The sequence below is a fragment of the Triticum dicoccoides genome, chromosome 4A (assembly GCF_002162155.2).
Source record: "Triticum dicoccoides isolate Atlit2015 ecotype Zavitan chromosome 4A, WEW_v2.0, whole genome shotgun sequence".
NCBI classification, from domain to species: Eukaryota; Viridiplantae; Streptophyta; class Magnoliopsida; order Poales; family Poaceae; genus Triticum; species Triticum dicoccoides.
In genome coordinates, this window is record NC_041386.1 from 612,938,638 (window position 1) to 612,964,614 (window position 25,977).

General features: G+C 45.0%; 3 protein-coding genes across 5 annotated transcripts; 1 reads left to right on the top strand and 2 right to left on the bottom strand.

The window, feature by feature from the left end:
- Positions 1 to 8,409: 8,409 nt before the first annotated feature.
- LOC119287335 (G-type lectin S-receptor-like serine/threonine-protein kinase At2g19130) lies at positions 8,410 to 11,143 on the bottom strand. Of its 3 annotated transcripts, none has more exons than XM_037566870.1 (3): positions 11,025 to 11,143; positions 10,844 to 10,906; positions 8,410 to 10,736 (listed from the first exon to the last, which is right to left on the bottom strand). In XM_037566870.1, the coding sequence occupies exon 3, from the start codon at positions 10,374 to 10,376 to the stop codon at positions 8,463 to 8,465; it is 1,914 nt and encodes a 637-aa protein (XP_037422767.1). In that variant the 5' UTR covers positions 10,377 to 10,736; positions 10,844 to 10,906; positions 11,025 to 11,143; the 3' UTR covers positions 8,410 to 8,462. The 3 variants fall into 3 exon arrangements, with proteins under 3 accessions (XP_037422767.1, XP_037422768.1, XP_037422766.1); XM_037566871.1 differs by having other exon boundaries at positions 8,410 to 10,747; XM_037566869.1 differs by having other exon boundaries at positions 8,410 to 10,906; positions 10,974 to 11,066.
- LOC119287336 (neurofilament heavy polypeptide-like) lies at positions 11,112 to 16,305 on the bottom strand. Its single transcript, XM_037566872.1, has 4 exons — positions 14,941 to 16,305; positions 12,143 to 12,227; positions 11,534 to 11,575; positions 11,112 to 11,413 (listed from the first exon to the last, which is right to left on the bottom strand). Exons 1-4 carry the CDS (start codon positions 16,186 to 16,188, stop codon positions 11,352 to 11,354), a joined length of 1,437 nt encoding a protein of 478 aa, XP_037422769.1. The 5' UTR covers positions 16,189 to 16,305; the 3' UTR covers positions 11,112 to 11,351.
- A 4,998-nt stretch (positions 16,306 to 21,303) lies between these two features.
- Positions 21,304 to 25,688, top strand: LOC119287337 (derlin-2-like). Its single transcript, XM_037566873.1, has 6 exons — positions 21,304 to 21,623; positions 21,760 to 21,859; positions 22,657 to 22,871; positions 23,025 to 23,108; positions 24,426 to 24,479; positions 25,298 to 25,688. The coding sequence occupies exons 1-6, from the start codon at positions 21,525 to 21,527 to the stop codon at positions 25,496 to 25,498; spliced, it is 753 nt and encodes a 250-aa protein (XP_037422770.1). The 5' UTR covers positions 21,304 to 21,524; the 3' UTR covers positions 25,499 to 25,688.
- Positions 25,689 to 25,977: the final 289 nt, after the last annotated feature.

Sequence of the window (25,977 nt, forward strand, 5' to 3'; positions counted from 1 at the left end):
ACGATGGGGATGGGGCGGCGACGACGGGGACGGGGACGGGCCGGGCGGGGATGACGTACGGGAGGACGGGCCGGGCGGGGACGACGGGAGGACGGGGCGGGGCGCGGCGCAGCGACGGGGACGACGGGGACGGCGACGGCGACGGACGGCGACGGCGACGGACGGCGACGGGGACGGCGATGGAAGGTGACAAGGGGCGGCGACGGGGCAGAGGAGAAAGAAGCAGGGAGAGATGAGAAACTGACAATTTTTTGAAGTGTTTTCTTATATAGGACAACCTTTAGTACCGGTTAGAGCCACCAACCGGTACTAAAGGTCTGTTTTGGCCAGGCCAAGCGGCGGGAACAGCACCCCTTTAGTACCGTATGATGGCTCCAACCGGTACTAAAGACCCCCCTCCCTTTACTACCGGTTGGAGCCACGACCCGGTACTAAAGGGTGTGCGCTGCCAGGCGAGGGGCGCAAAAGTTTAGTCCCACCTCGCTAGCCGAGGGGCGCTCGCACCTGCTTATAAGCCCCGTCATCGTTGCTGTCTCGAGCTCCTCTCTTAAGCAGGCCTTCTGGGCCTACCTCTTCTGCGATGCCCTGTTGGGCCTACTGGGCTAGCGGGCCTGCATCCTGGCCCAACTAGAATTTGGGTTTCTAGTCGTATGCAGGCCGTTATGGCCCAGTAGGTGGGCTTTTTTTGCTTTATATATTTTTGTTTTATTTATTTTAGAGTTGTTTTTACTGTATTTAGAGTTTGTTTGTGAATATTTTTGCTTTAGGTACAAAAAATTACAAACTTTCTGTTAGTACCGGTAGTTTACAAATTTGAATAGTTTAAATTTTGAATTATTTGAAATTTGTGTGAATGACTAGTTTGTGAATAACTTAACTTTGAAAATAGATTTTTCAGTGATTCTTTTTTCTTATGTTTAATATTAGTGTGTTTTATCATTATATTCAATTTGGTAATGCTTAGGTTATTTAAAAATGAAATGCCTTTATAACGGATGAGTTTTCGTCTGAAACCCTGATACTTCGAAAGAGATTGTCCATTTTGTACACGAAGTGCATCCAGTTTTTGCGGTAACCCTCTCTACTTTTTTGCACATGCTATGTGGGTGAAATTATGATACCATGCCAACTTTCAACCTTTTCTGAGTTTATTTGAAATGCTTTTCAATTTCAGGGTCATTTAGCTGAAAAAAATCAGTAAATGCATGAAAGAATTTGCTTGCACATAAAATTTCTTCGCGTTTCAAATGCCAAAACATATAACTAGCTACCCTAACTATTACAGAGACTCCCTCCTGGGTGTGAAACACTGAAGAAAGTGATGATAGTGAAGCCGATCACATCCCAGATATTTGGGTGTGAAACTTTTTCTTCGCGTGTGTCCCTTTCCGCCGTAGCCATGGAAAATCTTCATCATTTAACTGGATGCTCGGGTCAATATTCACTGTGAATGGAGCAATTTCATCAAACTTTTCATAATCTCCTGACATGTATGTCTTGTCATCCACTCCCACGATGTTTCTCTTCCCAGAAAGAACTACGTGCCGCTTTGGCTCAACGTACGATGCATTCGCTTCCTTATCTTTTCTTTTTCTCGGCTTGGTAGACATGTCCTTCACATAGAAAACCTGTGCCACATCATTGGCTAGGACGAATGGTTCATCTGCATACGCAAGATTGTTGAGATCCACTGTTGTCATTCCGTACTGCGGGTCTTCCATTACCCCGCCTCGTGTCATATTGACCCGTTTGCACCGAAACAAAGGGACCTTCAAACCACGTCGATAGTCAAGTTCCCATATGTCCTATATATAACCATAATATGTTTCCTTTCCCATCTTGGTTTCTACATCAAAGCGGACACCACTGTTTTGGTTGGTGCTCTTCTTATCTTGGGCGATCGTGTAAAATGTATTACCATTTATCTCGTACCCTTTGAAAGTCATTATATTCGAAGATGGTAACTGGGACAGTAAGTACAGGTCATCTTCAATAGAGGCGTCATGCATGGTACGTGTCTGCAACCAGCTGGCGAAACTCCTGGTTTGTTCACGTGTAATCCAGTCATCAGACTGCTCCGGGTGTTTGGAGCGTAGCAAATTCTTGTGTTCATCCATATACGGAGCCACCAAAGCGGAATTCTTTAGAACCGTGTAGTGTGCTTCGGTGAGAGAATGTCCGTTCATACATATTATTTGTTCCCCTCCTAGCGTGCCTTTTCCATCCAGTCTGCCCTTATGCCACGATTCAGGAACACCAATCGGTTTAAGGTCAGGAATAAAGTCAATAAAAAACTCAATGACCTCCTCATTTTCATGGCCCTTGGAGATGCTTCCTTCTGGCCTAGCACGGTTATGAACATATTTCTTTAAGACTCCCATGAACCTCTCAAAGGGGAACATATTGTGTAGAAATACAAGACCCAAAACGTTAATCTCTTCACATAGGTGAACTAGGACGTGCGTCATGATGTTGAAGAAGGATGGTGGGAACACCAACTCGAAACTGACAAGACATTGCACCAAATCATTCTCTAACCTTGGTATGATTTCTGGATCGATTACCTTCTGAGAGATTGCAGTGAGGAATGCACATAGCTTCACAATGGCTAATCGAACATTTTTCGGTAGAAGCCCCCTCAATGCAACCGGAAGCAGTTGCGTCATAATCATGTGGCAGTCATGAGACTTTAGGTTCTGAAACTTTTTCTCTGCCATGTTTATTATTCCCTTTATATTCGACGAGAAGCCAGACGGTACCTTAATACTGAGCAGGCATTCAAAGAAGATTTCCTTCTCTTCTTTGGTAAGAGCGTAGCTTGCATGACCTTGATGTATGCCATCTTTTCCGTGCATACGTTGCTGGTCCTCCCGTGCCTCAGGTGTATCTTTTGTATTCCCATACACGCCCAAGAAGCCAAGAAGAGTCACACAAAGATTCTTCGTCACGTGCATCACGTCGATTGCAGAGCGGACCTCTAGGTCTTTCCAATAGGGAAGGTCCCAAAATATAGATTTATTCTTCCACATGGGTGCGCGTCCGTCAGCATCATTTGGAACAGGTTGTCCACCAGGACCCTTTCCAAAGACCACCTTCAAATCCTTGACCATATCATGTACATCAGCACCAGTACGGTGGCGAGGCTTCGTCCGGTGATCCGCCTCACCTTTGAAATGCTTGCCTTTCTTTCTTACGGGATGCCTGCTCAGAAGAAATCGACGATGTCCCAAGTACACATTCTTCTTACAATTAGCCAAATATATACTGTCGGTGTCGTCCAAACAGTGCGTGCATGCGCGGTATCCCTTGTTTGTCTATCCTGAAAGGTTACTGAGAGCAGGCCAATCATTGATGGTCACGAATAGCAACGCCTTTAGGTCAAATTCTTCCCCCATGTGCTCATCCCACGCACGTACACATGTTCCATTCCACAGTTGTAAGAGTTCTTCAACTAATGGCCTTAGGTACACATCAATGTCGTTGCCGGGTTGCTTAGGGCCTTGGATGAGCACTGGCATCATAATGAACTTCCGCTTCATGCACAACCAAGGAGGAAGGTTATACAAACATAGAGTCACAGGCCAGGTGCTATGGTTGCTGCTCTGCTCCCCAAAAGGATTAATGCCATCTGCGCTTAGACCAAACCATACATTCCTTGTGTCATCTGCAAACTCCTTCCCGTACTTTCTTTCGATTTTTCTCCACTGCGACCCGTCAGCGGGTACTCTCAACTTTCCGTCTTTCTTACGGTCTTCTCTGTGCCATCGCATCGCCTTGGCATGCTCTTTGTTTTGGAACAAACGTTTCAACCGTGGTATTATAGGAGCATACCACATCACCTTGGCAGGAATCTTCTTCCTGGGGCGCTCGCCCTCGACATCACCAGGGTCATCGCGGCTGATCTTATAGCGAATGCACCGCATACTGGGCAAGCGTTCAAATCCTCGTACTCACCGCGGTAGAGGATGCAATCATTAGGGCATGCATGTATCTTCTGCACCTCTAACCCTAGAGGGCAGACAGCCTTCTTTGCTTCGTACGTACTCTCAGGCAATTCGTTGTCCTTTGGAAGCATATTATTTATCATTACCAGCAACTTTCCAAATCCCTTGTCAGATACACCATTCTCTGTCTTCCATTGTAGTAATTCCAGTGTGGTGCCCAGCTTTTTCTTGTCACCTACGCAATTCGGGTACAACATTTTTTTGTGATCCTCTAACATGCGCTGCAACTTCTTCTTCTCCAAATCACTTGCGCAGTTTCTCTTTGCATCGGCAATGGCCCGACCTAGATCATTAACGGGCTCATCTGATGCCTCTTCTTCAGCTTCTTCCCGCATTGTCGGCTCAGCTTCTTCCCGCATTACCGGCTCAGCTTCTTCCCTCATTGTTGTATCATCGTATTCAGGGAACCCATGGCCAGGATAGCTGTCGTCGTCCTCTTCTTCTTCATTGTCTTCCATCATAACCCCTCTTTCTCCATGCTTGGTCCAAACATTATAGTGGGGCATGAAACCGGACTCAAACAGGTGGACGTGAATGGTTCTTGATGTAGAGTAATTGTGACCATTCTTACAGCCAGCACATGGACAAGGCATAAAACCATCCGCCCGCTTGTTTGCCTCAGCCGCAAGCAGAAAAGTACGCACGCCATTAATGAACTCGGGACAGCATCGGTCATCGTACATCCATTGCCGGCTCATCTTCAATACACAGCACCAAAAACACCAAATTAATACAATACATAAAGTTCATACATAAAGATCATACAACACTTAATGCAACAAACAAATAACTCTCTAGCTAAAGAATTTAAATGCAACAACAAATGCGATCAAGATTGCAACTAAGGTAACAATTGATCCAACAGCATAATGATACCAAGCCTCACTATGAATGGCATATTTTCTAATTTTTCTAATCTTCAAGCGCATTTTCTTCATCTTAATCTTGTGATCATCGACGACATCGGCAACATGCAACTCCAATTCCATCTTCTCCCCCTCAATTCTTTTCAATTTTTCCTTCAAATCCTCGTTTTCTCTTTCAACTAAATTTAACCTCTCGACAATAGGGTCGGTTGGAATTTCTGGTTCAACTACCTCCTACATACAAATATCTATGTCAACTTGATGGGCATAATTTGTCATAAACACGAAATGCAATGAATAGTTTTAAAAGAGAATATACCACATCCGAATCATAATCCGGACGAGGGCCGACGGGGACGGATATCAAAACCATGGCACTATGTATAACAAACAATGTATGGGTAAGATAATTATACGAGTAACTATATATCCAAATCACACAAACATCAATTTTTTATATAAAACTTCATGAACAAGAGGCTCACCACAAGGTGGTGCCAGCGACGGGACGTTGCGAGCGATCGATGGTAGTTACGACGGAGATTTAGAAGGTACTAAGTAAACCACACCTACATATGCAAACTAAGTGTTATTTTTGACCTCAAATTGCATATAAATCAAATACTAGCACATATATATAATTCCTCCCAAATTACTAAACTCAAAAATCAATCACTATATAAAGCATTGCACGAGCTAATCTAGCAATGAAAGATGAAAGGACAAAGTTGCTAACCTTTGTGATCATTTGAATGGATGGGGGCCTTCATATCTTCACAAATTTTGGGCAAAATGTGTGATGAGCTTGAGAGGAAGAGGGAAAAGAACAGAGAGGAGAGGGGAAAGGGGAAGAACAGAGCGAGCTCGGGTGGACAAAGGGTCTATGTAGGACGACCTTTAGTACCGATTCATGATACAACCCGATACTAAAGGTGCTGGAGGGGCCCCGGACTGACAACATCCTGCCACCACTCACTTTAGTACCGGTTCGTGGCACGAACCGGTGCTAAAGGTTCGCCACGAACCGGTACTAATGAGAGCGGCCGGCTAGCCGTTGGAATCGGCACTAATGCACACATCAGTGCCGGCTCAAATTCAAACCGGCACTAATGCGCTTCACGTTTGACCCTTTTTCTACTAGTGCTTGCCACTATCCACTTTGCTAATGAGAATGCTAGGACAATCACGTGGATGAGCAAAGATGAGCGCTTCTCTGCACCTTGGAAGGATTTTGTAAGACTGCTTCGATATTTCGGGATGGAGGGAGTACTAGAACATAAGCGTTATGGTTACTGCAGCCCATTTTGCACCTGATTGTTTTTTTAGAAATTGGTAGATAGTATGTACATAAATTATAAATATTTTAATAAAAAATGTAAGTTATAATTTCATAATTTAAAAGTTAAACTGTTGACACAAATATTCAACAGTGTTTAATATTTAAATTATATAATTTTTTGAATATTAGTCATGGGTAAATATTATACATAAGTGAACATTCGTAAATATTTAGAGTGTATATATTTTTTGGATTCATTAAACATATTTATTTAATAAACATTTTCAATGTCGGTATTAACTAAATATTTTTATATAATAGACAAGTTTATATTTAAATGTTTTTATTCTAATGATCATTTGCATTGCATGTATAATGTTTTTAGAATGTTACTTTATTAATTACGTGTTACAAGTAGCGCGCGCAAAATAGGCGCAGTATGTTCAGCATATTTAAGTTGCACATGCGTTTGCTTGTTAGTACACGTACTATTTACGCTGGAACTTGATTAGTGGATTGGTTGGAGTACCTCGCGTCGTAAGCGTTCGGAACCTGGCTTCCCCTTTTTCTTTTTCTTTTTGTTAATTCTGGTATCTAAGAGCTGAGCAGTGTGGCTTTTCTGCAAATTAAAAAATATTAGGGGATTTTGCTCAGAAATCCCTCGCGATGGTCAGCTTTTCCGCAAATAAAAAAACGAGTGTGTTTTTGTGCAAAAAAAAGTCTCGGCCAAGCGCCTTCACTCGCTGACATATGGGTCCATACACACGGATACCCCTGCATACGCATTTGTGACTGTATTTGCACGCTTGAGTCAAATTTAGCGACCGCAATTCCATATTTTCAAAGTTATAGCACCAAACTTCGAGTGCAAGTATTATGACTTCTGATGATATTACCTCTCTTAAGAAAACAGAATACGGTGTTTTGGTGGGGTCTTTGCGGTGTGATTCAGTGTTATCTGCCGATCAACCCATGCTTATATGAAAAAAAAATCTATGTCGGTGGATGCATTTATTATATTGGTGTTACATTACATACCAGCGTTTCTTTTTTCGGGGTGGTGAGTGGGTGCACGGGACTGATATGTTTTATAGTCCGGTTGCTGTCAATTGATTTGAAAAGTGTTGACTTGGTGAGACATGAACCAAATCCAAAATTAAGTACCTTAATCGAATCAGAGAGCTCCTAAACTAGGGAGCATAATGAATTAAAAGAATTATTGATGCTATAGTATCAGTGCTGATATGTTTTATAGGCCAATTGCTGTCAATTGATGACAAATCATTGATCCGATCAAAATCGTAAACTGAATTCAAAAGTGAATACCTCTAAGATTAGGGAATATAGTGAATTAAAAGAATTGGATGAGAGAGCTCCTTATAAAATTATATTATTGGCCCCTTAGAAAACTTTAAAAGGGTCTTTTCGTTAATCTGCATTAAGTAAGTAAGCGGTTAGGCATCTTCAATGCGGACCTCACACCGCCTGTAAACGTCCAGACATAATTGTCCAGGCACTGCAAACCATCCAGCGCAGTCCGGACACCACCGCCATGTACGCGTTTCGCATGCCGGTCCCACCCCAATAACCTCTCCCGCTTGACCTCTCGTCTGCTCCTCGCGTCACATTCATGCCTGGAGCCGGCATTGAAGCGGTGCGTCGACCGAGAGCGTCGCTCGCGCCGCGTCCCGGTCTCCACACCTGTTTAATGTCAGAGAGACGTGACCGGACGAGACGGGACGAGGTCAGGTCCGGTGCGGTGGGTTGGTTGGTGAGGACCAGTTCCAGTGTGACCACTTTTGTTTTGATATTGTGCAAACAAACTAGGCAAAACCCCAAAGAAATGTTTACTCTTCCAATGGATCGGTTAGAGTTGCTCTAATATAATGAAGATCACCGATGAACTGAAGAAACTAGATACTACCATGTACTCCCTCCGATGCATATTAATTGTTGTTGCTTTGGTACAACTTTAGTACAAAGTTGTAGTAAAGCAACGACAGTTAATATGGATCAAAGAGAGCAGAAGATATCACTTCTGTGCCGGTTATGATTCAGCTTCTCGTTTCAAATAATGCTGGATCAAAATGTTGCACATTTAAGTCAGTTTAAGCCGGTCCTAAATATTTCGGTGGCATGTGCATCTGACCCAAATTCATACAGAACACAAATTAACTTGGTCATACTTCCAAAATTCAGTGCTCAGACGAATTTATGATAACAAATTACAAGTCATTACTTCGGTTTAGAGAATATAACTCTGATAGTAGCTTAATTCTTGACATACATTTCGACATATAGAAACAGGAGAATTCAGAGACTATATAAATCAGTAGAGCGAGAGCAGTCGTCCATGCCCACCCAATTCTGGAGCGACCTTGGAACGGGAGGTACTTGGACATCCAGAACGCCTTCAAGCATCTGAACAACTTGCCCCATCATTGGCCTATGATCTTCAGCATCCTGAATGCACCAGCATGCAGTTCTGCAAGCCCTGATCAGCTGCTCCACATCCACATCCACATCGTCTTCCAACCTGCTATCCAGCAGGCACATAACATCTCCTTCATTCACCTTGACTGCAGCAAAGATGCGAAAGTAAGTAAACCTCCCCTGTTTGATTTTCTCCGCATTCCTTCGCCCCGATACGATTTCAAGAAGCATCATTCCGTAGCTGTAGGCATCAGCCTTATGCGTGATCGGTAGCCCTGAGATCCACTCCGGCGCAAGGTATCCGATGGTCCCACGCATCGTTGTCAATGCCCTGCTAAAATCCCGGCCAAGAAGTTTGGCCAAACCAAAGTCTGCAACCTTAGGACAGAAATCTGCGTCAAGGAGTACATTGTCCGGCTTCATGTCACAGTGTATGATACAGTCCGTGCATCCCTCATGCAGGTAAGCCAAGCCTCTTGCAGTTCCAAGTGCTATCCGGTACCGGACCTCCCAGCCCAAAGCTGCCGGGCTTTTCGAAAACAGATGAGAACTCAAAGATCCATTCTCCATGCACTCGTACACCAGCAGCCTTTTACTTCCTTCGGCACAAAATCCAAATAAACGAACAACATTGATGTGTTGGATCATTCCAATCGTTTGCACTTCCGCTCGGAATTGCTTCTCCCCTTGTCCAAATTCTTTTAGCTTCTTGACAGCCACCACAGAGGAACCTTGCAATGTTCCCTTGAAAACACAGCCAAAACCTCCTTCTCCAAGCTTTACCGAGAAATTTCCGGTAGCTTTCTTTATCTGGGCGTTTGAGAAGATCGTGAGGCTGCTGTTCGAATTCACCGGTCTGTCCATAAATGACTTCTTCTGGATTATCCGCAAAAGAACTAGACCAGTGAGGACGAGGGTTAACACAACTATCACTGTTGAAATAACAATTTGTATCTTGTGAATATGTGGAGCATGAGCAGACCACAACACAGATCCACATTCCCCAAGTTTAGCTGCAGTCATAGTACCGCCGTTATTCAGCTGTACATATACACGTGCATCGCTGAACAGGAGAAAATTGCCTCCATCTTGATGTATCCCCATCCAGCTGGGGAAAGTGCCGTGATAAATTTCATGATAATCTTCCTTATTGGAAACATATTCATCAATCTGTTCGACAATAAACCCTCCACCTTGGTTTGGATTCATAGCCAGAACTAAACCATAGTTGTAATCCCAGGATATAACAGAAGCATGGGGAATAAGGAAGATGTTGTTGCTCGTGTTTCTATTAAATCCCAGCCATCCTCCAGGCAGCAGTGTACCAATTGGATTATCAAAGCTTTGCCAGATCACCAGTGAACTCTTCACTGGATCTCTTATTACGAGATTTCCATTGTCAAGAAGCACTGTGAGTAGAGAAGTAGTAGTACTATTTATAACTTCTGATGAATACGGATATGATGACCATCCAGGAATTATTCCACCGCTAACTGGAATACAGTCTAGTTCTAAGTTGCCATAGGTTGTGAAGCCAAAGCTCGAGTACACAGGGTAACAGTTTGTGGAATCACCTAAGGGCGACCAAACTAGAAGAGGGCGACAAGCTGATGACTTAATATACCATATGCCAAACGTAGAATCATAACCACAAGGAGGAAACAGGCAGTCGAAACCCAACTTGAAGGCACCATTTTTCGAAAGCAAGGTCTGGTTACCACTTAGAAATTGGCCCGGAAGGAGAGTATCAGTTGCATACGCAAATTTAGAACCTGAAGACATGACCTTGATCATCAAGTAGAGAAGTATTACTGCAAACTCTATGTGGATGTTCCAACTCCAAAAGCAAGTTGAGTCGAGGGTGGTGATTTAGAAATGTTTGGGCTGAATAAAAGCAACTCCAAAAACACTCAATAAACTCAAAAAGTGTGTGGAAATTATTGAGTCATTCATGACAAGTCCTAATCATCCTGGAAAATGTTTCGACTCCCTCGCCCTAGGACAAAGGTAAGTTCCTTTTCTTCTGCTTGTGGATGTTGGTGTTAGCCAAACTTGCTTGCTGGCTGGCTAGCTGCTGTGGAGCGAGACGTTTGGTTGAAAAAAACAGCCAAGGGACACGGACGGCATTGATTGTTGGGCTGAAGACTGCTGACCCTGGAAAAGCACTTGATAATCTCTAAAACCATTGTAATAAGCAACAAAAAGAAACAATGTCCAAGACATGAGTTCACCCCATACATCTAGCAGGGAGAATGACTCACCTCGAGCCCGCTCTTCCGGTGCAGACGCTGCCTTTGCGGTGGGCAATTTCTCCAAGCATATATCTAGCAGGGTTCGTGCAATTTCATCAATGTTTCAGCTAGTAGAGAAATTGCTGAGGCATGTACGTACCAAGCAGCAGGTTTCAGGAGACAAATGTTTGAGAAAAACTAATGTATGTACCCCAGCATGCACGCATGCTTGCTTGCTTGCTTCATTCCCAGTTTAACCAGCTTCTGCACTCCTTCCTCAACATCAAGACAACACACAGGCACAGGTACATGAGCTTCAGCACGTAGTCGTTCATACATCCACAAACATCACTGGTCTTACTCTGCTTGTTACTCAACCTGTCCTTGCCTAGTACAGACAGACAGACAGAGAAGAACACGCTAGTACAAACAGCTCTACCCTCAGATCACGTCCTTCTCCTTCTCCCTCCCTACACTACACAGGCTAGCTAGCACAGGACAAGCACTGGCATGACATGCACCACCTTGTCTGTCTATTCTACGGCTCCTTCACCACAGCCTTGAGTGCATCCCCGGCCGTCACCCTCAGTGGCACGAAATCTGGACACACGCAAAACAAACGGCAAGATGTCTGTCTGTCAGCACCACCCAGTCTTTGCTACACACATACTACGCAGGCATCTGCGGATTTAAACAGAAATAGGGTAAAACAAGCTTTACCTGATAGGAACTTGTACCGTTTCTCATTGCACACCGCCGTCGCTGAAAAGATATATAGGACAGCAGAGTCATTGTAAGATTTGTGGTTTTAGATTAACTTGGAATTGATACAAGAACGGTTCAGATTTATCAACACCAACAGTAGAGGAAATGATGATAACTTTAGGGTACTCGCAGTTCTTTTAAATAAAGAACCCTCAAGTCTTTGGAAAGTAATATTTGGCATCCAACAAAACATGTCTGGTTCCTTGAAAAACAAACTTGATATCAAATTTGCTAGCACAACACCCAATGTATCAAGCGCTAATACAGGCTAAGGATTGCAACCGATAATGGGAAAACAGATACCCACTTCAATTACTCATGCAAGATGTCCTAGGGGATGTGACATAGCCTACTCAGACAAGAGTGGCGAAAACCATCGTAACAATAGGGTAAGACATTATGACCACTTGCTTTACTAATGAGTATCATATCAAATGCATCCACTGTATGGTCTACAGAGGCTCTTTATTTCGACATGAACTGTCTTTCAGGCAGCATAGTCAACAAACAAGATAAATGGGTTCCTAGATAAGGATACAGCAAACAAAAGGAGGGTCAACTTACAAAGGTTCTCGTAGGTAATTGACTTTTTACGTTCCTTCAGGGCATTCTGATGAGCATCCTTCGCAAATACCTCCAAGAATAACTCCTGCAGGTGCATGTGTAACATGAATATATATATAACACGATAACACTATCCAGTTCGAGATTCAGTACATGTCATAATCACTGCATACCAAAAGAAAATGGCACTGGTACATAAATACAAGTTGCAACAAAGATAAACGAGGTACACCAGCCACTGTTTCCCATAACACTTTTGAAATACTCCCTCTGTAAACTAATATAAGAATAATTTAGATCACTACTTTAGTTTAGTGATCCAAATGATCTTATATTAGTTTACAGAGGGAGTATCGTGCAAGCAAAGAGAAGCCACTCCAACAATCTGATCCTTGCTTGGTGTTACTTTTCTTGCCACATCCATGTCGTAATTACTCCCTGTCGTTCTCACTTCTCGGGATTATTTTTTACTCGTTGGGCATCGCTTCAGGGTAGCTCACATTACATTTCCTAGAATTCAAGAGGCTATTTTAGAACTGAACTTTAGAACAAGAATGATGACATTCTAATAGCATCCTCACTGAAACTGAAATCCATGCACATTACAGAAGTCTAAGCACCAGAACTCACTTGGCAGATTGGAAATCTGAATTTTGAATTTTGAATCAGCAGAAATAGACAACACTATCCCATTGAAGATTCAGTAGATGTCATAATCACTGAGTACCAAAAGAATGGCACCGATACATAAATACAGGTTGCAACGAAGATAAACAGGGTACACCAACCATTGTTTCCCCCCAATATTTTCAAAAAAAATGAAAAATGGTCAAACAGCAAGGAAAGAGAAGCATTTGGTTGGGGGAGGGGGGGGGCGACAATTTTAGCTTTGCTTTGGGTCACTTTACTTGTCACGTGCATGCCTAAATCTCTCCGCCTAAATAAAAGATAAATTTGTTCTCGGGGCAAATTTCCTTTTCTTATTGGTCGGGCATCACCTTCAGGCTAGCTTGCATTATCTTGTCTAGAATTCAGGACACTGGATTTTTTTTATTGAACTGAACTTTTTAGAACAAGAAGGATGCCATTCTAATAGAATATGTTCCCAGTCAGATACTTGGATGATCTCAGCAAGCTTATAATTCTTATGAACCTGGATGCCATAAATGTAAATTATCATTGCAACCTTTTTAGTTGACAACTGAAATCTACATGAGTTAGTGCACTACAGGAGGTAACTATGCAATCAGGCCACGCTTGTTATACACTTATACCACACTGTCAGCTTACACAGGTCAACTTCCTCCTCAGTCTGCTATGCTGCAGGTACAGTTTAATCATGTTGAACCAAAAGACCTTCATCTAGTGATTGATGAATTACAAATACCAATCCCGAAAGAAAAAAACTCTATTGGTTAGTGAAGAATTACAGGACTTCCAGCGGTTGGTGCTATGAACTTATGGTCTCCTCAGCAGGACCAGAAAGTAAGAAACAAATTCACTTGCCAGACTGGACTTCCAACTTATGGCCATCTTGTTTGGTGCTCGAAAAGAATTACAAGAAGCAATTAGAATTTTGCTGGAAGATAAGCACGTGAGTTAGCAAGATAAAGAAGAAACAGCACGAAGATGAATCAAACTATTGGAGCAAGTAGAGGCAACGGGAGGTGGGCAGTGCAGTGACTATGTACTTGTGCATAACGTTGTTGCTGCCTTGATTACGGACAAAACCACTACAACTAGTAGGCAGTAGCATAAGCCAGCTTTCAGAACAATGTTGCCAGGCTGGCAGCACTGCACAACTGTCGGGGAGGAGAGAAATGCATCGACCACCAAGTAAACTGGCTGGTTGGGTAGTCTAGGATTCCTTCTACTCCTCTTTTGGATGATGGCTGAAGCTTGATATTCCAGTGCAAATCTTACTACATACTCCCTCCATCCCAAAATAAGTGTCGTTTATTTAGTACAACTTGACACTTATTTTGGGACAGTGGGAGTATAAATTAAATTTTAAAACGAACATTTCATCTACTAATTTAGCTCATCCATGACATTTATGAATTTACAAGAAACAATATGTTTAAGGTGAGCCTGGGAATATTAAGCTACATAATGAGCAATCTCATAAATTTAGCTCATCCATGAATGACTAACAATCAAATACAAGTTCAGCAATAGTAGAAACAATCTGGAAATACAACACCATTTTACTAACACCGGTCATATTCTTCCATCCAAAAAAAGAACACCAATTTTTCTCTCTAGATAACACGGTTTCCTACCACTTCGACACGATATTTCAAGTGGATATGCTTAGGAAAAACCAAAGTGAAAACATGGACGAAATGTGCACATCTACAGCAGAAATAGACAGTACTATCTACAAATCACTGCAAAACATGCCAAGAAAGACGTCCTCACAGTTCACTTGTGAGACAGTTTTGTACTGCCAGCAGCAGAAGCAGACACAGCTTATTATGTTGACATTTGGCTCAGCACAAAATCAAGCTTTGACATCTCAGACAACTTTACACTGGAATATTGACTGACCAAGGGTAGAGACAAACGATCGACAGTGAGAACACGACAGACAACTCATCGAACACCTTGTGGGCGTTGATGGGCTGATAGCACAACCAATCTAAATCTCACTAGCTAGCATAGATTCCACCCAAAATCATGGCATTCTGATAGGATGACACCAAGCTTCAGTCCTGACTGAAATTTCTAATTGCCAACACAGATCACTGCATAACTTGCATTCAGATTTTTCAGAGTAAAAGTTGGGGAAGTCTTACCGAGGCCTTGTTGACGAGGAAGACGGTCTCATTGTTAGATCGGATGGTGGCGTCCTTGTCCCGCATCAGCAGCCGCACCCGCGCCATCGGGAAGCTGCAGGTGCCCGGCTCGGCAGCCACCGGCGCCGCCCCTGCTGCCTTGCCCTTCTGTTTCTTCGCAGGCGAAGAGCCATTCTGCCCGCTCTTCGCCGCCTTTGGGGATTCCAGATCGCCATGCTTCCTCTTGCTCGGCGTGGCCTTCTCCGGCCCGCCGGAGGCCTGCTGCTTCTTGGTCGGCGTGGCCTTCTCCGCCTTGCCGGGGCTTTTCTTGGCGCTCTTTGCCTCCTTCTTCTGGGGTGTCTTGCTGGGTGTGGTGGCCTTCTCAGCACCGCCGGAGGAGGCTTGCTTCTTCTTGGTGGGCGTGGCCTCGTCCACTTTTTTGGCGCTCTTGGCCGACTTCTGGGGTTGGGGTTCCCCGGCGTCGTCGCGCTTCCTCTTGCTGGGCGTCTCCTTGGCCGCCCCGTCTGAGGCCTGCTGCTTCGCCTTCTTGGGCGTGGGCTTGGGCTTGGGCTTCCCCGCTTCGCCGGACGGCTCCTGCTTCCCGGATCCGGATCCGGGCTCCGCCGCCTCGCCGCCCTTCTTCTCCTTCTTCTTTGGGGTCGCCGCCGTGTCCCCCATCTTCTCCTTCCCTCCCTTCTCCCCCTTCTCCTTCTTCTTGGTAGCAACCTTCTCCCCCTTCTCTTTCTTCTCTGGCGCCGCCGCCTTCTCCCCCTTCCCCTTCTTCTTCGGGGGCGCCGCCTTGTCCCCCTTCTCCTTCTTCTCCGGCGCCGCCGCCTTGTCCCCCTTCTCCTTCTTCTCCGGCGCCGCCGCCTTGTCCCCCTTCTCCTTCTTCTTCGGGGTCGCCGCCTTCGCCTTCTCTTTCTCCCCCTTCCCCTGCTTCTTCGGGGTCGCCCCCTTCTCCCCCATCTCGCTCTTCCCGGGCTCCGGAGCAGAGCCCTTGCCGGACTCGGCGGGGGCGGCGACCTTCTTAGGCCTCCCGGCCCCGCGCTTGGCAGTGGAGCCGGGGCTGGCGCCGGCGGCGGCGGGGACGGGATCCTTCTTAGGCCTCCCAGGCCCGCGCTTGGCAGTGGAGCCGGGGCTGGCACCGGCGGGGACGGGGTCCATCTTAGGTCTGCCGGGCCCGCGCTTGGCAGTGGAGCCGGGGACGACGGCACTCTCCTCACCCTCGGAAGGCACGGAGCTCACCGCGGCGCTCTTCTTCCCGGCCATGCCCGCCTCCCTCCGCCGCCCAAACCCTCGCCGAGAGCTCTGGAGTTCAAAATCTCTCGGGGCCGCGCCGAAGCTTCGCGAACCAACCGAGAAATGGGCGCTCTTTTTTATGTTAGCCACGGCTACGGTTGTTTTCACAAACCAAACCAAAACCCAACGCCTTTTGTGTTCCAAAGCAAACGTCCACAACTCCACATCTCGAACGGGTTTGCCATTTCAAAGGTTTTCCTGCATGTGAACGAAATTTGTAAATCCAAGATTTGTCGCGACTATTCTGACACGTCTGTAGCTTGGCACATGTTTGTCGGTGAGGTCTGACTTTGTTTGCTTTGAGGTTCGAGGGTATTTCTTGGTACCAAATAAATGCCACAGCTAGTTTTTGCCTATTCTGACACGTCTATGGCTCGGTACATGTTTTGTCGGTTGTGCTTATTCAATTGGACGATGCAAGTTCCGACTTTGCGTGCTTTTGGGATCGAGGGTATTTCTTGGTACCAAATAGATGCCCCCGCTAGCTTTGCCTATTTTTGCGGAAGTGTGAAATTATGTGCCTGTTTCATATGCCAGTTAAGCGGACGACGGATCGAGGCTTCTCCGATTATCTAAGGAAAAAGGTTGCTCCCTCCTTTCCAATATAAAGGATCGATAGTTTGGTTGCTATCTTCGAGGGTGATGACATCCTCATATGACTCCATTCACCTTCTCAAGCAAAAACAGCGTACGTATTGCTAGAGAAAGATATGGCCAACGATCATCGTTGTTTGCCATTAAACATTGGGATAGATATAAAACGCAAACAAAGATAATTGTTTTGCGTAAGAGCCCCAACTTTACTCCGATTTGCAAGGAAAAGGCATGCAACCCAAGGCAATATTAGGAAGGGCAGCACAATGTTTTTACGTGCTCATACATGTCAAACTCAGGTTCATTGGCGTCGGCAGCCATCTTGCCAACCATGAGGCGCCACTCCCACTTATCTGTTGTACGGAATGCAGGAGGGGCTGCGTGTTGTGGTTCGTCTCCCACACTAAGACAAACCCATTTAGACACTTATAAAAGAGATATAACAATGTTTATAGATATTAAAGTAGTGATTTAAACACTCTTTATATTTCTTTACAGAGGGAGTAGTGTTGAATTAGTATGAACAGTGATGGCACTGTTTGCCCTGCAAAAAAAAAACATGAATGTACTGTCTGAATAAAGATCAAGTGTACTACCTTTATTATTAACTCTAACTACTAATGACGGTCAGCCATTTTATTTGGCATACTAACTGCACTGTGCAGTTGTCCTATAGGAAATTACTACACCCTGCCATGCGTACTCCCTCCCTGTAAATATAGCTGTCATCTTCGCCTCTAACATGCAGACCCTACACATGGTCTGCCGTAATAAAATACTACTATCTTCATCTCATAATATAAAAGTGTTTTTAACCGTGTTAAAACCATTTTTATACTATGGGACGAATGAAGTATCAAACTGCAAAAACGTCTTATATTTAGAAAAGGACGGCGAACGAATACGTGCAGATAATCGGATCAAACCGTGTCAGTTGTATTCCTTCGGCCAGCGTTGTGGACTTGTGTGGACGATGGAGCTTGAAGAATGAAGATGAGGGGCACTGGTTCTATGGCAGCTCAGATTTTGGACTCGCGCCGAATCCGGGTTGCATAAATTTCTCATCATCACTTGTTTTCTTCTTTTAGGAAAATTCTAGTGACCAAACTAATATTCAGTTCAATAGGAGTACTCAGGGCCGACCCATAGGCCATGCAAACAGGGCGCCCGCCCTGGGCCCCGGCCCAGGTATTCCTTCTCTGGTGAGTAGAATGGGCAAAGGAATGTACAATAGAAAAAAAATGAAGGCCCAAGGAGCCGTGCTATGGAAAACCGACCTGCAAAAGTCACGTCTGTTCGCACTGGATCATCATCGTTCTCGTCTCTTCAGCTTCGTGACTGCTACAACAGTTGATCGTAGCATTAGATATAAACACCAGATCCAGAGACGCAAACAGAGCTATTATTAGTGCGATTAACTCATATTCCAGTTCTGTTTCAATGTAATTTTTTTTCGAAAGTCGTAGTGCAAACATAGAAGCTCATAAGCTAGCCAAGCGCTTGTTGTCTTTAGGTCGGGGGCGCCACCTTTTGTTTGGCCAACCCCATGACCTTGCTTGTATCCCACAATCTGTGATTTTCGATTAATAAAGCTTGGTGATCCTAAAAAAACAAAAAAAAAAGCTCCGCGACTGCTCCGCTTCCCCAAATCCCGACTCGTGAACATTGCCGCCCCTCGCATGCCTGATGCCTCTCCGATTACAAGGACACGGCCGTGATACCTAGGGCGCGAATTCACTCCCCAATGGTCCTCTCCTTCCTTTTCGAATGATCTGGTCACTGCCCATCAACTAGAGTTGGAGAGATCAAGATGGTGTGTGTTCTTGCTTCCCGTAACCTCGTTCCTCAATTCAAAGATTCATTGGTATTAGCCCTGCCCTACGGCACTCACAATTCCACGTTGCACATTGTTCTGCTCTTCATTTGATCCAAATGTGAGAGAGCCCTCCTTGCCCTCAGAAGGTGCGGGGGTCACCGCGGCGTGCTTCTTCCTGGTCATGCCTCTCTCCTCCTCCGACCAGCCACCGCCGCCGCCCAAACCCTCGTCGGGAGCTCTTGAAGCGCGGCTGCTGCGGAGTTAAAAAAACGTGGCCGCGCGGAGACTTCTGGAAACAAATGGGAGACGGGGGCTTTCGCGCTGGGGTTTTAATGCCTAACAAAGCCCATATCCACCGCACAAATCAGATCCGATGGTTCTCCTTTTCCGAGTACTACTCCTCGCTACAGCTCTGTACTACTTTCACCGCTACTCTGTTTTGGAGGGAAAATGAAAACTTCTGCTCACTTTACCGTCAAAATAGGACCACAGCTAAGACCTCAAATTACTGGAGTCAATCTCTAATGGAGAACCAAGTAGAAGCAGATTCAAATAAGTAAGTGAGAATAACATTTTCGGTTTTGTGCTGGATTCCTCTTTTTTTTTGCAAATGACTGACACTATTTTCTGCACTTGTGCATTCTATAGAGAAATTGTATTGCCTAGTTGGATACCTCGGCTTGGCTTACACATATTTGGTTGGCTGAAGTCACAAAGCGGCAAAAGTGTGTGCTTTGCAAAATAAATGTAGAGTGTTCTGCACTTTATGTGTATGGATACTTTTATGATTGAGCCTCTTTCATGGTAACTAAAATTTGCTTGATATCGGCAGTAGTTTAACATTTTTGTTGTTTAAGTTAAAATGTATAGATTGAAATTGTAAAATTATGTGCCCCGAAGGCCATTGAAGCGGTGCAGGTCGGCGCTTCAACAATGATCAAAGATAATGAGTTGTTTTTTCTTATATGGATGTCCTGACTTATTTTTTTGTTACTCCTATGAAAAATATAGTTGTCGTTAGCACTAGCGCATTTATACACTGCTTTATTTGAAAACCGCGGATTCCTGAAGGAGCGAGAAGTTGGCATTATCAACACAAGTTGTACCAACACGATCCGTAGAAGGACCTCTAACAAATAAAATATTACAAATGGGTCCTTCGATTATGCTCAAAGATCCTTCAATAAGGACCTGGGAAAGTGATCAAGTCCCTATTCCATTGTCCACGTCGTTGAAACGATGGAACTGCCATATCTGGCGAACTTCGCCTTTGCCGTCATGCCTTGAATAACGCTCAACATATTTGCAAGGCGATTTGGGCCTCCAACTTTGGGAGGATGTAAAAAGAGACGAAGGGGTCAACGGCAGGCCACCGAGTGGTCGGCCATCAATCCTCACATGGATGAACGCCTACCCTCTAAGCCCCGTAGACCTCCAGTTTCGGCGCAACAGCTCCCGCACCCCCCGGATCAATAAGATAGACACCGAGGCACCCCTTTCCCCGTGAACCGACGACCTAGGTGCTATGCGCACCTTCGTGGGTGCTGCTTCCTTCCATTGGGAGTTGACTAACCCAATTGAAAGTTAGGTGACTGGTGTCTAACTAAAGTGAAATAATAAATGGGGGAAACCTTGTGCATCGCGAGTTAGTTCAGGATATTGAATCCGGATGGGCAAGATTGAGTCATATGGTTGACATTACTGATGCAGGACTAAAGATGCAAACCACACACCAGAAACTTTCAAATCGATATCTTCTGTGAACTATTGTAACTTTGTAAGATGTCAGGAAGAAGGTGCAGTTCCTTCACCAGATGAATACCGTGTGAGCAGACATGTAAGATTTACATGAATAAGATAGAAGGAGTACCACTATTTTGTAGCTATGTCGTATCCTGCTACTCCTTCTTTCTTGATGCGGATCTTCCACTCGTTTTTTGGAAGCAGGTCCCGTGAAGGACGCTACAACTTTCTTCGGACCCATATGCATGTGCTGAGTTGTTGAGGGTGCTTACGGTCGCCGTCTGTAGGCGGTGGGGGAGCAAATCCGAGGTGACGAACGACGGCGAGCTTCGACGGAATGAGTCTCTCACATAAGAATCCAGAACGCGCTTTCCTGTTATCGCGCCAACGCTAACGTTAAGGATATGGTATTTCTCATGGACTACATAAATGCCAGAGCACATTTGTGTGTGATCTTGAGATCAGGAGGTCCTGCATCATACTTTGCTTGAACCACCGTCGACCAATGATGGAACTACAATTGTCGATAAAATGGCCGACTCAACAATTTGCCGCAGATAAGTCCTAAGCCAACACACCGTTCGGTTATAAGAGCATATTTTCCCGAGGTAGCATGTTCATGACTTACGCAAATTGAAAAAAAACTCATGACGCTCTATGGCTCATAGTATCATTTTCTCCTTCACCGGATGGGACCTCAAAGAGTCCCCAAAACAAAAAGATAGTACAAGTGGCGGCAGCCGGCGACGGCCACCACCAATGTCCGACGTGTTCCTCCGACGTGGCGCCGCCCTATTGGGGCACAGCACGTCACCGCCACCGACGCGGCGGCCCCGCCCACGGGTTCCTCCCGCGGGCCCCCACATGCCAGCCACACGACCCAGGCTCTCTCATCCTTTTTTTTTTTGAGGGAAACCCACGCTCTCTCATCCACTCCGAAGCAAAAGAGAGAAAAAAAAACCCGAGAAAGAGATCGAGACCACGCCGCAGTCCCCCTCCACCCTCCTCCCCCATCCCCGTCGTCGCTCTTCGATTCCGCCGGCGATCCGCGCCAGAGCCCATCTCCATCTCAGGTAGAGGTGAGTAGTAGAGGGAGCGGGGAGCTAGGGTTTCCGCGCGCGCGCGTGTGTGGGAGGGGAGAGGAGGAGCAGGGATGGCGCAGGCGGTGGAGGAGTGGTACCGGCAGATGCCCATCATCACGCGCTCCTACCTCACCGCCGCCGTCCTCACCACCGTCGGCTGCACCCTCGAGGTACGCACGTCCCCCGTCCCCCTCTCTTCCGGCCCCCTGCGCCCACCCCGGGGGCCGTTCGCGGCGCGATCTGCTGCTTCTGCTGCCGAGTCGAGTCGATGACCTAGTGATTGATTGATTGATTGGTTGGTTGCAGATCATCTCGCCCTACCACCTGTACCTCAACCCCAAGCTGGTGGTGCAGCACTACGAGATCTGGCGCCTCGTCACCAACTTCCTCTACTTCCGCAAGATGGGTATGCCAACGAACCAACGATGCTCGCCTCCTATCCACTCCCTAGTCAAGTCTGCAATGCGTTGTGAAATTCCGTAGCACGGCATGGCGTAGGGCTAGGGTTTGCTGAGGGCTGCGTGGATTCGTTGCTCCCATGCCACTCCATTTGCCACTTGAGGATAAAAGTCTCACCGGCGCGATTCATTTCATGTGCTCCGAGAGTATGGTCTATTGAGTCGGTCAAGCCGCGGCACAGGGAGATATGTTAGAATTGATAGGTTTTGGGTACGTGGCGACAGTCGGCGAAGGCTCGTTCGCTTTACATGCTGCTGAGCTGCTGCCCTCCCTTGTGTTTTGTGGCGCTGTGCATATGGTAATTTGTCGCATTGGAAACGGACACGGCCTGCTTGTTTGTCGTGTTGCGTTGGCTGCCGCATCAAAGTCAGCACGGAACAATAAGCACAGATTTGTGAAGTTAATATTTGCGTGCTTCAAACGGTAATGGAGAATTGGTAACCGATGGCTTGTCTAATATAATATGTTGCCATGAATGAGCAGAATCTAGATTGCGTTGCCGTTGAGTATCCGACATTTAGAGTCGTTATCTCGGATATACGTTACTAATTTGTCTGTGCTCATGCTAAACACAAGTGCTTACATGTTCCTAGCTTGTTGCACGTGTTTGATTCACATGCTCGTCGGCAGCCCTTTACTCTTTGAGACGTATACTTTCTGTTATTATATCATTTATGGGATAAAGTTTATGTATAGCTGTAGCCCTTCACTCTTATTACTGAACCTGGTTACTCTTGTTTCCAGATTTGGATTTCCTGTTCCACATGTTTTTTCTTGCGCGCTACTGCAAACTTCTCGAGGAGAACTCATTCAGGGGAAGAACAGCTGACTTTTTCTACATGCTCTTGTTTGGTGCTACTGTCCTGACTAGCATCGTTCTGATTGGTGGGACAATACCTTACATTTCTGAGACATTCGCCAGGATTCTTTTCCTCAGCAATTCATTGACGTTTATGATGGTATGCGATTAATTTAAAGGATTCAAGCATTTACTATTTCTATAAAAAGTTGCCTATGCTAGGACACATAGTAGAGAAATCCTGTCTTTAAGAATTCTCCTTTTTGGGTGCCGGAGGCAGAACATTAGTAATACCCCTGATATGGCATGGCAGGTTTATGTCTGGAGCAAGCACAATCCCTTCATAAACATGAGCTTCTTGGGTCTGTTCACCTTCACTGCTGCCTACTTACCTTGGGTAAGCGTTGCACCTGTCCACTTGATACTCCTCTAAAAGTACTTATTTGATGACGAGTGTAGGCATGCAAATTGATATTTCTTCATGCCTGAGAATTGATTCACCTGATCCGAGATATGTATATAGGGGAAATCACTACTTAATTGTAATGACTTTGACAAGCTTATGCATATAAAAACTGATATTTTTTCATGCCTGAGTATTGATGCACAAGATCTGAGATCTGTATATCGGGGGAATACATAAGTTATTGTATGACTTGAAAACCCTATCTGGCGGGTACATGTATCGATTCAGGCTGTTTTATTTTCAAGACAAAACATTTATGAACCTCTTTTCTTTGCCTCCTCGGTTTCGCAGCGTATGTAACTAACTATAGGTTTTGGCTTAGGCCCTGTTTGGTTTCAAATAAGTCACCAACTTATAAGTCGAAAAGTGCAAAAAGTGACTTATTTTGCCAAACGGACCCAACTTATAAGTCACCCCAACTTATAAGTCATAAGTTGCTCCACCCCAACTTAAAACTTATAAGTCACCCCCTTTTACGTGGGTCCCATCACCTTTACATTAAAAAACAAGGTGGGAAGGTGTGCTCAGGTGACTTATAAGTCAGATGACAACCAAACAGACGTGACTTATAAGTCACTGATTTTAAGTCACCTGACTTATAAGTCAGGTGACTTATTGGAACCAAACAGGCACTTAAAAGAGGGCCTAGTCCATGATGAATTTCACGGGAAAGGATCTTTCCTTTACTATGGAATCCTTGCGTTCTAAATGGTGCGAGATGCAAGATAAAGTGAATGAAGTAACATTTTAGTTCATTTAGTCATCATGGAATAAGTCCTGGATAGATCATGTATGAGTAAATAAATACTGGAAGGTGTATGTGAGGTAGCGTGTGATAACTCTGCATTAACGGGCATAGAGAATGTAAAATAGCTAGTTATATTCTGGAAATGGAAGTACCTTAGACTGACCTGTTCCAGCTAGAGAATTGGACTAATCATTGGTCCTATTAACTCCAACCAGGCAAAACCTAGCCATTACTGGGTGACCTGTAAACTGCTGTGTAATATGCACAGTTACAGTAGGAAGACACCTGGCTATCTGTCCATCGTACAGGATGGCATGCCACTGTTGGAAAACATGACAAACTGAATAAACTGCCACATTTTGCTCTGATACTGTTCTCATGTGATCCTTACTTGGTCATCTCATACCATGACTGGCAAAGTTAGTGAATTTTTTATTCATGTTATATTATTTTATCGGAGATGAAAAATAGTGGTCTGAACTGTTTCTTTTAACTTGCAGGTCCTTCTTGGCTTCTCTATTCTGGTGGGGAGCAGCACATGGGTTGATCTTTTGGTGAGTTTTGCTTAACTGATGAATTTCAGAGTAATGGTTGCAGTAGCGATTTTGTTAGTGTTTATGATTTGAACATCTTTTCTGGTCATGTAAGCCATTGATTGCTAACTGACTGAACAATATTTAGGATTAGCTGTTAGTGCTTAGTTCTTCGCGTGGATTTGTAGGAATGTTGACATGTTGTTTATTTGTACCATTTTCTGCTGCAGTAATGTTGCAACCACTCAATATTTCTCTTATCCGCTCTGCCTAAAGGCTGCCATATTTAGGTTTTGTTAGCCAAAGTTTGAGTTTGGTTGCCACTTGCCAGTATAGACGTACCTTCTTTTATCCCATGGTTGTCCAAAACCTGATGATGGTTTTATAACCAGCTAACCGGATGTTACTGGGCAGTTTTGAAAGTTTTAACATGGTTCAAATCTACAGAATGAGCTACTGTTTTATGAATGCCGCTAGCGCTACAAACCTGCAAATCGACCATTAGAGATTGTGGTTGGGATTTTACGCGACTTCATTTTGGTTGATGTAGCAGCTTGTATTGATGCTAAGAAAGTGGATGGCTGCTACTATGCTGGCTGGCTGACTGGCCAGTGTCTTGTCTGACTAGTTTACCTTTCCCACTGCTCACATGTTACTGTCATATTCGTTACAAATAGCTAGCCCCTTTCTCTTAAGTACTCTGTCTTGCGTACCTCCTGATCGTCATTTATTCTTTACTTTTGGACAAATTAATTGAATCATAAATCCGCAGGTATTTGTTTTCTCTTTTGGACGAGTGGCTACGATAGCTCTTAACTTGTAAATCATGTTTCTTTCAGGGTATGATTGCTGGCCATGTGTATTACTTCCTGGAAGACGTGTACCCTCGGATGACCGGTCGGCGTCCCCTGAAGACCCCTTCCTTCATCAAGGCGCTGTTCGCCGACGACAATGTGGTCGTGGCGGCCCGCCCCCCCAACGCCGGTGTCGCGGCTGCAAGGTTCGGTGGTGTGGGTGCAGCAGACCCCCAGTTCCAGTGATGACCGACATGCAGTTTGTTGGATATAATTTTGTACACCCGTGTCCGTGATGATATGTGCAAAATATACACAGTATAATTCTCAGTTAGGGGTTTGGATTTGATGCCAATGCGCTGCTAACAAAAGTGTATGTAGCTGGGCTCCTGAGGCCATTTGTTTGTTGGTTAACTTTGACTTGACGTACTTGTCTCATCTTGCGTGGCGTGGCGTGGCACCTTCGTTAATTAGGCGAAAAAACACGCTGAAAACCAGTCCTTTTTTGGCGTCCCCATAATTGCGTTGTTGTGCTTAGGTTATGAGGGTTCTTGGCCACATGGATAGTTCAATGTGCTCATTAGCGCCTGACCAGACGTGGATCATCCAAGGCACATTAGCATGGCATACTCCTGTTTGAATCGGAATTCGAAAACAAACTTCTTCTCAGGAGGATAGATAGGGTGATTTAGGTGAGATCCTATGTAGGTGTGTGTGTGTGTGTT

Bases quoted from the DNA above. Each gene is read 5' to 3' on its own strand.
- LOC119287335 (XM_037566870.1), bottom strand. From the start codon at position 10,376: ATGATCAAGGTCATGTCTTCAGGTTCTAAATTTGCGTATGCAACTGAT.
- LOC119287336 (XM_037566872.1), bottom strand. From the start codon at position 16,188: ATGGCCGGGAAGAAGAGCGCCGCGGTGAGCTCCGTGCCTTCCGAGGGT. The intron at 11,576-12,142 runs GTAAGTTGACCC...ATATCTTTTCAG, and splicing joins AATTACCTACGAGAACCTTT to CGACGGCGGTGTGCAATGAG. The intron at 11,414-11,533 runs GTAAAGCTTGTT...GCGTGTGTCCAG, and splicing joins ACGGTACAAGTTCCTATCAG to ATTTCGTGCCACTGAGGGTG.
- LOC119287337 (XM_037566873.1), top strand. From the start codon at position 21,525: ATGGCGCAGGCGGTGGAGGAGTGGTACCGGCAGATGCCCATCATCACG. The intron at 21,860-22,656 runs GTATGCCAACGA...TCTTGTTTCCAG, and splicing joins CCTCTACTTCCGCAAGATGG to ATTTGGATTTCCTGTTCCAC. The intron at 22,872-23,024 runs GTATGCGATTAA...ATGGCATGGCAG, and splicing joins ATTCATTGACGTTTATGATG to GTTTATGTCTGGAGCAAGCA.